At 37.3% G+C, this 9,999-nt stretch overlaps 3 protein-coding genes and 1 pseudogene across 8 annotated transcripts in view; 3 read left to right on the plus strand and 1 right to left on the minus strand.

The window, feature by feature from the left end:
* The window catches only part of LOC122141485 (deoxyribonuclease gamma-like), a 30,684-nt gene extending 25,481 nt beyond the window's left edge, over nt 1–5,203 (plus strand). For 3 of the 6 annotated variants that reach the window (XM_042749004.1, XM_042749003.1, XM_042748999.1), the window contains 6 exons: nt 3,494–3,606; nt 3,943–4,055; nt 4,384–4,538; nt 4,616–4,712; nt 4,873–4,943; nt 5,017–5,203. In XM_042749004.1, the coding sequence (XP_042604938.1) occupies nt 3,494–3,606; nt 3,943–4,055; nt 4,384–4,538; nt 4,616–4,712; nt 4,873–4,920 (526 nt within the window). In that variant the 3' untranslated portion in view covers nt 4,921–4,943; nt 5,017–5,203. Of the gene's footprint in view, nt 1–1,306; nt 1,319–2,179; nt 2,217–2,488; nt 2,575–2,927; nt 3,017–3,097; nt 3,185–3,493; nt 3,607–3,942; nt 4,056–4,383; nt 4,539–4,615; nt 4,713–4,872; nt 4,944–5,016 lie in introns of those variants that run through there. The other 3 variants (XM_042749002.1, XM_042749001.1, XM_042749000.1) reach the window with 3 other exon arrangements.
* The window catches only part of LOC109062242, a 995,865-nt pseudogene that overhangs the window by 30,812 nt on the left and 955,054 nt on the right, over nt 1–9,999 (plus strand).
* tma7 (translation machinery associated 7 homolog) lies at nt 4,716–5,930 on the minus strand. Its single transcript, XM_042749843.1, has 4 exons — nt 5,912–5,930; nt 5,669–5,751; nt 5,461–5,548; nt 4,716–5,367 (listed from the first exon to the last, which is right to left on the minus strand). Exons 1-4 carry the CDS (start codon nt 5,928–5,930, stop codon nt 5,333–5,335), a joined length of 225 nt encoding a protein of 74 aa, XP_042605777.1. The 3' UTR covers nt 4,716–5,332.
* ccdc51 (coiled-coil domain containing 51) lies at nt 6,543–9,741 on the plus strand. The gene is made up of 4 exons (XM_042748987.1): nt 6,543–6,562; nt 6,907–7,271; nt 7,541–7,705; nt 8,870–9,741. The coding sequence occupies exons 2-4, from the start codon at nt 6,951–6,953 to the stop codon at nt 9,641–9,643; spliced, it is 1,260 nt and encodes a 419-aa protein (XP_042604921.1). The 5' UTR covers nt 6,543–6,562; nt 6,907–6,950; the 3' UTR covers nt 9,644–9,741.

The raw sequence follows: 9,999 nt of genomic DNA on the forward strand, positions 1-9,999 counted from the left end.
CATTTCAAACTTTATTCCTTTACGAGAGAAATATAAACTAAAAAATAATTCATTTTAGTCGCCACTGAGGACCCAAATCATGTCCTCCTGTAGGGATGGGTGCAGGCGATTAAACCAGTAATGAAAATGTGCAAAGCATTTCAAATCTTCGCTAGTCATTACTTAACTCTAAGCAGCTCATCTGTCCACAAACCGTGATCTCAGTGTTTATGTAGAAACACTTCAACAGAAACCTCAACCTCTGTATTTCATACGACTTTCTACACGATGAAACAGTCATGTTTAGCGTTTGTGTTTTAATTTTTACCGTCTCTTCAGGACATGATGCTAAGATTGTTTAGCTAATGCGTTTTTCCGCGCTGTCAAAATAAACGTTTAATAGACATATTCATTAAAATTAATAAGTGGATTTAAAATAGATTTTTATTATAACAATAAAAAAGAGAAACCCAATACTGGGCGAACACAGAGACCCTGTCCTGCAGAGTTTAGCTCCAACCCTAATCAAACACACCTGAACCAAAGTAATCAAGTTCTTCAGAGTTCAGACTCACTAGACACTTCCAGGCAAATATTTTGAAACAATTCTCCGCAGAACAGGGGCCCTCCAGGAACCGAATTGGACACCTAATGCTTTTTTTCTGCACAGTCAGGACCCCAGGGGTTACCCAAATGTAGTGTTACCGTCAAGTGCCTGATTCATTTTGGTTTGATTTGATTCATTTGAGTCACAGAGTTCCTTGAAGATTCAGGTGTGTTGCATTGTTTATGATTCCAGTATGTCAACCTCACAGTTTTATTCCCAAATCTAACTTCAACTGGAGAATTTGTTATTCATTTTCTATATATTTCCAAAAATAAGAACTGCATCCTTTGCAGCAGCTTCCTGTTACACCTGACTGATGGAAACAGGCTCCTTCACTTATTTTACTTCACAGTTTTACATGTGTCTCAAAAAAGTTTTTCTTTTTTTTTTCTTTGTGTGTGTGTGTGTTTGTCGAGAACAAGTAAATTGTGTCATTCTCTCCAAACTGTCCAATTATTTCTCCACCTTTCAATGCAACTTTAAACGTGTTGTGGCTGTATGAGGATGATTGTATTTTCTTAACTCACCGGAACACTTTTCACTTCCGAGTCAGTGTTTGATCAGAGTGAGGAACTGTTTTGTTATTTCGAGGGTTGTCAAAATTAGGGCTGGGCCAAATCACTCGACAGGTTCCTGAATCTAGCCAGTCAAGTCACAGGTGTTCAATTCACAGGTGTCCAATATAAGTAATGATTCTGTTTTTATTAATATCATCTTTGGACCAGTGCTTAGGTAAGTTAAGTTTTGTTTGTGGATTCTTAAAACCTTATAAACTTTTGACTTCTGAAAATCAAGTAAGGTTCTCATGCTTGTTGAGAACCTTGTTGTTTTACAAATATTTTAATATATATATATATATACATATATATATATATATTATTTTATTATTATTTTTTTTTTATTAAAAATCATCTTATTAGTAACAACAAATGGTGGTCTTGGAAATAAAGCTCCTAAACTTGTCTTTACTTGTGAGATGTTGAATGAATGAAAAAGTAAAAACCACTTGAAATTACATAACTTTGGTTTAAAAACTACAGCCATTGTCACAGTTTGACGGGCTGGTGGTGTCATTGTTCACAAAAGATTGTCATTCATATGCGATTTCTCTTTTCTGCAGAAAACTCAAAAGATTCATCTAGTCACATTTGTTTTAATAGACTTGTTCTTCTTTGGAGAATAGAATTTCCTTCTCTAACTGATCAGATTTACCCTTTTATAGAGTACCTTTGACATTTCAAATCGTTGTCTACTAGACCAATTGAAACATATTTTAAGGATTCGTTTCACCATTTGAAGAATCGTCTAGTGGTACTCTAGTGGAGTCGTCTACTGGTAAAAAAATAAATAAATAAAAATGTATAGCCTGAATGCACTGTAAGTCGCTTTGGATAAAAGCGTCTGCTAAATGCATAAATGTTAATGTTAATGTTAGTGATCTCTTTTATGCCCGAATTCTTCATAAACCGCTCTGGCGACTCCTGAAACAGGTTCTTCTGCTTGTCTTTGTTTTAAAAGGAATGTAGTGATTGCAACAGTGTTCGAAGAAAATAGAGCACGGATGATTCACTGTACTTGTTGACAGCTGCATGATATAGGCATTCATGCATGTGTAAAGGTCACGACAGCGGTAGGCATGGCCAGAAATGAAGGTGAAGAGAGACGAGTTAAAGAAATTTTACAGTGGACCATTTTGAATACCCTTGTTCTGAAGAAGCATGTACTACTATCTATCTAATTACTATATTCATTATTCTATATGGGTTGTACTCATATTTGTATTGCCATTACTGAGCATAAGTTTTATTAAAAACATTCAAACAAACTTCTCAGAAACATTTATTTATTGGCTTGTTGCATTATCTGTCTAATTCGCTTTCCTCTTAATTTAATGTTTTACAGGCATCATGAAGGTCGCGTCTTTCAACGTACAAAGATTTGGGAATGCAAAACTCTCTGAAATGTTTGTGCAGGAAACTTTGATCAAGGTGAGGCCAGACCACACTTAAGGTGATGATACACTGGGCAACATGTTGAACAATGTTGCTGGGCAATGTTGTCATCAACGGGCAACCAGGTGAGATACAGGGCCCAAGACCAATCTAAAGTATCCAGATAAAAATATATGAGCCATTCTCAATGGGAAAGTCCCCAAGCAACATTGCTTTAAAAAGTTGCCCCATGTATTATCATTTTTACAGAGAGTCCAGAGTCATGATGGGCTGCAAAACATCTTGACGAACACTTACCAGGGAACTTCCTCTTAAACGATTCTCTGATTCTGTAACATGATGTTTATCTTAATAATCCTTCATGAATTTTCATCGCTCCATTTCTTCAGATAGTGTCACGCTATGACATCATCCTTATTCTTGAGGTGGTGGATTCTAGTGGAATTGCAGTGGAAAAGTTTCTCAAAGCGCTGAATGAGTGAGTCAACCAGATGTGTTTTTCAGTGAAAAATGTTATTGTAAAATAAAGTTGTAACCATGGCTGACTGCTCTTTGACAGGTATGACCGTACAATTAATTACAAAATGGTGATCAGCACACGCCTGGGAAGAGGAGAACAACAAGAACAGTATATGTTCCTTTACAGGTAATTTTAAAGTTGCAAAATGTCTGCAATTGTCTGATGTCGGAGAGATGAACACATTTAGACATTTGAAGACATGACCGTGAATTTACTTAAATGACACACAATGAATTCAGATTCTTGACCTGCTTGTTCATGTTGAGCTAGTGAGTAAACTTGCATATATATATACATATATATATATATATGTATATATATATATATATATATATATATATATATATATATATATAATTCATGTATGAAAAGACTCCTTAAAAAAGCCTTTATATGGCTATTTAAAGACTAATAACTCTGCATTTTCAATATGAAGGACAAAGTGGTGGATGTGGTCGACTCTTACCAATACAAAGACAATCAGCCTGGAGATGAAGATGCTTTCTCCACAGAACCATATGCTGTGCGATTCAGATGTCGTAACACAGGTAAAGTATGGCATAGATGTGCTGTAATTGTCTATCATCTTAGTGTAACAAATTATGTGTGATAAGAGTCATGATTTTGGCTATTGTACAATGCAGCATATTTTCAGTTTTATCATTGGCCCCAGACCTTGCAGCTGACGATAAATTCAAGCTTAAAGAAAATGACAAAAATCAGTTTTTCCTAATTATTGTATTGTGTAATAACCACATTACCAGTTTACACAATTGACAGTCAAAACAACTGAAACAGAAAGGTCAGTGGCTGAGCTCTAACAGAAGTTGTGTATGTGGACAGAAGTTTATTCATTTAAATTAATTGCACTCATGTCTCAACAGTGTTGGAAGATTTGGTGCTGATACCAGTCCATATAAAGCCAGAAGATGCAGAAAAGGAACTTGACGAACTGTATGACGTGTTTCGCAGTGTCAGAGAGAAATGGAAGACTGAAGTAAAACACAATGCAAGACCAGAAAACACAAGCAGCTACATTTATATATTTTCATGTATTGGTTTTTATCTTTGGCTCCAAACCCTCAATTTACTATTTCTAAAGTCTCAAGATACTAGAAGCCATGCATTATTCCTTTAACAAAATGGTTACAAAATAATACATTTAAGTTTATAAATGTAATCATTCTGTTAGATTTAGTCTTGACATGTGAAGAACTAACGTAGCTGTTACTGTATTGTACTGTATTTGACCAATCAGCATCCAATGCCAGAATTGTTCTAAAAAAAAAAATAGTTGATACATTTTTATATATGTATCGATACAGAACATCATGATTTTGGGGGAATTCAACGCAGATGGCAGATATCTGTCCGAGGCAGCCAAGAAAAGAACCAGATTCTGGGGGAATAACTTCCACTGGTTGATCGAAGATGGTGTGGACACCACAGCCAGCAACTACAATGAATATACTTACGATCAGTAAATAATCACACTGCACAAACTAACGAATCTGATTTGATGTCACTCTCGTTAATGTGACACATATTCATACACAGGATTGTGGTGTATGGAGATGTAATGCTGAATGCTGTTGTTCCAAATTCTGCAAAATCATTCAACTTCCAGAAGGAGTACGAACTGACAGATGAGGAGGTATACGAGAATCAGTTTTTATTTGGATTGAAAACCCTCTTTTTAATCACACTTACCATAAAGACATGAGTTACTGATTACTGTACATTTAGCTTACAGAATGTTGTTTTGGAGAGGACTTGATCAACATTTTACTAAAGCACAGGTATCTTCTTCACAGGCGCGGAGAGTGAGTGACCACTATCCAGTACAAGTGAAGCTGAAGTAAACATGTAAGCAGCTTAAACAAATGTAAGAGACGTGAACAACAGCAAAATGATTAAAGACACATCACAAAAAAAAAAAAGTGTTTTTTTGTTTTTAGGTTGAACAAAGATGAGATGGAACATTTGTGGACAAGAAAAGTGTGCCTCCGGAGATCAGATGGAGAAGCTTGTAGAAACACTTCTGTGATTGTTTACATGAGACTCAAGTTTACTTGAAATGTTTGGATATTGTGCATGTCAAATGAATATTTCACAGAGACATTAAACATCTGAAATTGAAATTTACAGTCATAACAAACTTTATTCCTTTACGAGAGAAATATAAACTAAAAAATAATTCATTTTAGTCGCCACTGTGGAGCCAAATCATGAGTCGGTGGTTTACACGGCAAGCAGATATACACAGAAACACATTCATTTCTTCCCAGACTTCTTGATTCCTCCTCCAGCTACGGAAAGAAAACAAAACAGAATTGCTTGTTGACAAAAGAAAAACTCAGAACACTATAGAAAGATTTCTGGTGGCTTTATGTGTCTCTTACTTAAAGGTCCTTTTCCAGCAGCCTTGGCTTTCAGCTGTTCCATTGCTTTCTGCTCCTCTTTCTGTTTCTGTTTGAAAGCCATGTCCTCCTGTGGGGTATAGAAAATGTGCAAAGCATTTCAAATCTCCCCGTGTTATTATTTCACTCTAAGCACAAACCGTGATCTCAGTGTTTATGTAGAAACACTTCAACAGAAACCTGAACTTACATCGTCCATCTCCTTCGACTGCTTCTTGGGAGCCTTGAGGGGCTTCTTTTTTTTTCCTTGTGAAAAAGTAAGTATTTGTATATCTTTTTAATATATATATATAAATTTTAAAATTTTGAGAGATGTTTTTTATATACATTTTTTATAATTTTTAATGGATTTAAAATAGATTTTCCGAATAACAATAAAAAGAGAAACCCAACACCGAGCGAACTCATTCATTAAAATGTGGAATGTCTTAACCGTCTAATCCTGATAGCATCGTGAATATAAAGATTAGAAAATCAACAAGTTTACAATCTTTAAAGAGCCGGAAAAATAATCGGAACTATTTGTTTGTATTTCATACGACTTTCTACACGATGAAACAGTCATGTTTAGCATTTGTGTTTTAATTTTTACCGTCTCTTCAGGACATGATGCGCAGATTGTTTAGCTAATGCGTTTTTCCGCGCTGTCAGGACCCCAGCTGTTACCCGGATGTAGTGTTCCCGACAAGTGCCTGATTCGTTTTGGCGAATCGGTTCGTTCGGACGGTTAGTGGAAATGAACTGGTTCAAAAGATAATTTGATTCGTTTAAGTCAACCTCACGGTTCTATTCTCAATTTTATAATATCCCTCCTGTTGTTTTTTATATACAGTGTTGGTTAATGAAATTTTAAAAATGTTATAGACCGCCGAGAGATTTAAATGATTCGCGAATCGGTTCATTTGAATCATTAAAAAAAGAATCTATCGAAAAGAGCACCCGCCGCCTGTGCCTGAAAGAAATGCTCTCTCATGCCGCAGAATGACATTTAAGGGACTTTGACTGATATTTTGACTGTTAGATATGCTCTGTATTGAAGTGGAATGTGATTTGGGGGACTTTGACTCGAAACGGAGAAACGCTGGTATGAGTTTTATTAGTTCATGTCCTGACATTAATTCAGTTAGAACTGTAAACATTGTTTGCCGACAATATAGAACCATAGTATAGTAAAGTGTATTATACTGTGTATATTATAGAATTGACAAAACATTGTAAATCAATGCAACAACATACTGTAGTATTAACTATAATGAACTGATAAAAAAATACTGTAGTATACTTTAGCTTTTACTACAGTAAACTGTAGTGTATTGCAGTATAATATACCCTATAGTTATTGTAGAAATATTTTTTTTTTGTTGTTTTTATTTTATCTGAGAATATATAGGATATCTTGTGGTTTTTAAATTTTTATTATGTTTACAGGTTGCATATTTGACGTGCGTCGGCTCCGCATATGAATCTCTTCAATGAGGTTCAGAGGGAACACTATATTTCCAAGCAGCCATGTCTCCACGTGTCTCCACCGACACCAGGTGTCCGGCCCGGTCCAGAGGAACCTCCACAGAACTTACTGCACCCAGCAGCAAAGTCCGAAGGATGAGCCGAATAAAATGACCTCCGTTAAAGAGCACACAGCATCTGCGTTAACGTACGCAGGAGAGCTGGGAAGGCAGTGGGGGCGAAATGCAGTGAAAACCGCAAGAGTGAGCGTCAACTACTGGTGGGAGAGATATGAGGAGTTTGTCGGGCTCAGTGAAGTCCGAGATGCTCAGTCCAATGTCTCTGAGGTAAGGAAAACATGAACGATGCACCTTCGTTTACATTTAACCAAGTTATCACATTGGTGGCTTAATAAAATTGGAAAGCCTTCATGTAGAAACCTCAATTAATCTCATGGTGCTCAATCCAAATGAAATTTCGATTGGATTTCTTTCGAAAAATGGATTCAAAAATAACTTTTGGATTCATTCTGACTATCCCAATTATTGCATGCAAGCATTATCACTGTTGGATTCATTTAAATGTCAGTATAATCTGAATTATGTTTTGCTGCTAGGCTGAGAAGGCCTTCATGGTCGCCAGAGGGATCGTCAGAGAAGCTCATGCCAGCCTGGAGGCTCTTCAGGTTCGGCTGAAGGAAGTGAGGGACCGCTTGGACCGTGTGTCTCGTGAAGAGGCACATTACTTAGAGTTAGCCACACTGGAACACAAGTTACTGCAGGTGAGGTGGAACTAGTAATGTATACGTATATAGGACTAGGAGCGTTATGGCCAAAAATGATCACAATCAAATTTTTCATATCAGTCGATATCGATAATTATTCAAATACATTTCAAATCTTAATTTCTTTCAAGTTTAAAGGCAGATGTTTGCCCCTAAGTGAAGGTTCTAGAAACCAGACAGTTAATTGTGGTTTTAAACTACTCTTTGTGATCAGAACTTGAAAAAAAAAGGTAAAGTTTTTGAATTCTTCACACTTTTCCAGGCATTTTTCCATAACAAAATAAATATCTTGATAGAAAAATACAAATTCTTAGTTTCTGCACGTTCTATCTTCTAATTATGAAACAGCTTAACTTCTAATCATAATCTTCTTCAGCACAGTTTGCAGTGCGGGCTGCAATATTAATAATTCATTTTTGTCTATTAAATATTTTTAATATTAAACTTTTTTTTCTCTCTTAGAAATGCACATTTGACAGTAGCTTGCGTTGACTAACAAGTAGAAGCTTGAGTTAGGATGCAGATGTAGATTTATGTTCATTATCAAAAACCTAATTTTTTTTAATGGTGAAAAGTAATTATTTTGAAATAAATAGCTTCAGTCGTCTTCGGAACACAATTTGAGATATTTTGGATGAAAACCGGGAGGCTTGTGACTGTCCCATTAACTGTCAAGTAAATTACACTATCAAGGTCCAGAAAAGAATGAAAGACATCGTCAGAATATTCCATCTGCCATCAGTGATTCAACTATGACATTATGAAGCTACGGTAATACTTTTTGTACGTGAAGGAAACTAAATTAATGACTTTATTCAACAATTTGTTTCCTCTGTGTCTCTCCGCATCACTGTAACGCCATTTTGGAGAATACGAGCTGAACGCAGGCAGCGTACGCTCTTCTGTGTCAGCCGTGCAGCATGAATATGTTTTCTATGTGTATTTACGCTTTGATTTGAATGAAAACAGCGCATCCGTGCAGTGGATATTCTCCAAAAGGGCGCTACAGTGATGCGGATGGACACAGAGGCGACTTTTGGTGCATAACCACTGTATCAAACTCTTGTTATCCTTTTATCATTATCGTTTTATCACCCAGCCCTATACGTATATGTATTGCAGAATTGCACCTTCCCTTTTACGTTTTTTTGTCATTTACAGGAAGAACGGCGTCTCAAAACGGCCTATGAGAACGCAGAAGGCGGCGAGCGAGAGAAGTTTGCGCTCTTCTCTGCTGCCGTGCGAGGGAGCCACGGGAAAGAGAGGACCAGGGCCGAACGCACCAAAAACTGGTCCATTATTGGTTCGGTGTTGGGCGCCGTCATTGGGGTAATGGGCTCCACTTATGTAAACCGGGTACGTCTGCAGGAACTCAAGAGCTTGTTGCTGGAGGCCCAGAAGGGACCAGTGAGTCTTCAGGAAGCCATCAAGGTCCAAGCCAGCATGCACAAACTGCAACAAGATGAACTCAGCAACCTCATCGACTCACTCAGGACGGCTTTGAAAGGCAGCGTAAAAGACGTGAAAGCAGCCAAACCAGCGTTTGTTCCGCCAGCAGCTACCCTTGTCCCAGCGTCTAGTGCTTCAGAAGAAGCGATTCAAGAGATTCTCCAACACAGCCAAAGAGCCCAAGGGCTCATTGAAAGCCTTAAACCGCAGCTGGAGCATCTGGAGGAGAACGTCGGGAAGGTTGAGACCGAGCTGCAGGCGGTCAAGACAACTCTACAGTCCCGTCCCGTGGAGAAGCCCGTCATTCAAACCCGAGACAAGCAGCTCTTTGTATGCGATACAGACACAGTCGTTCAAGGCCTCAGTCAAACTGAGAAAAGACTGGAGGCGCAGATCAACAAAACAAGTCTATACAATACTGTCCTGACATGTGCCGCATTTGCTGTGACTGTGCCAGTTCTGTACACACTGTTGAGAGGTACCTGAAAAGTGTGCAGGCAGTGTGCACTTTAGGGGCCAATTAATACACTAGAGAATAATGTACCTGAAGTTGTCCAAGATTGATTAAATATTGTGAATTCTAAGTATCATTGTTTGTATGGACATTCTTTGTCTTCTTTGGTTCTTAATTCATACTACATACATTCCACAAAGAAACACCACTCATGTTTTCATTAGAAAATGTTTAAAATGTGTTCGTTTTATTTTAAATATAGATCCATCTGAGGGCTCACATAGTTTGGCACTTATGTGACTCCCCACTGTAGAAGCTGCTTGTTTTTATTTAAGATAAAACGCGAAGATAAAACGTGCTTTTCTTATCGATTCTCTGTCAATCCTAA

The sequence above is a fragment of the Cyprinus carpio genome, chromosome B22, assembly GCF_018340385.1.
Source record: "Cyprinus carpio isolate SPL01 chromosome B22, ASM1834038v1, whole genome shotgun sequence".
Classification (NCBI taxonomy): domain Eukaryota; kingdom Metazoa; phylum Chordata; class Actinopteri; order Cypriniformes; family Cyprinidae; genus Cyprinus; species Cyprinus carpio.

Excerpts from the sequence above, each read along its gene's own strand:
- tma7 (XM_042749843.1), bottom strand. Across the intron at positions 5,549-5,668 it reads AGTCGAAGGAGATGGACGAT|GAGGACATGGCTTTCAAACA; the intron begins GTAAGTTCAGGT and ends TATACCCCACAG. Across the intron at positions 5,368-5,460 it reads TGCTGGAAAAGGACCTTTAA|CTGGAGGAGGAATCAAGAAG; the intron begins GTAAGAGACACA and ends TTCTTTCCGTAG.
- ccdc51 (XM_042748987.1), top strand. The coding sequence starts at position 6,951 with ATGAGGTTCAGAGGGAACACTATATTTCCAAGCAGCCATGTCTCCACG. Across the intron at positions 7,272-7,540 it reads CTCAGTCCAATGTCTCTGAG|GCTGAGAAGGCCTTCATGGT; the intron begins GTAAGGAAAACA and ends TTTTGCTGCTAG. Across the intron at positions 7,706-8,869 it reads TGGAACACAAGTTACTGCAG|GAAGAACGGCGTCTCAAAAC; the intron begins GTGAGGTGGAAC and ends TGTCATTTACAG.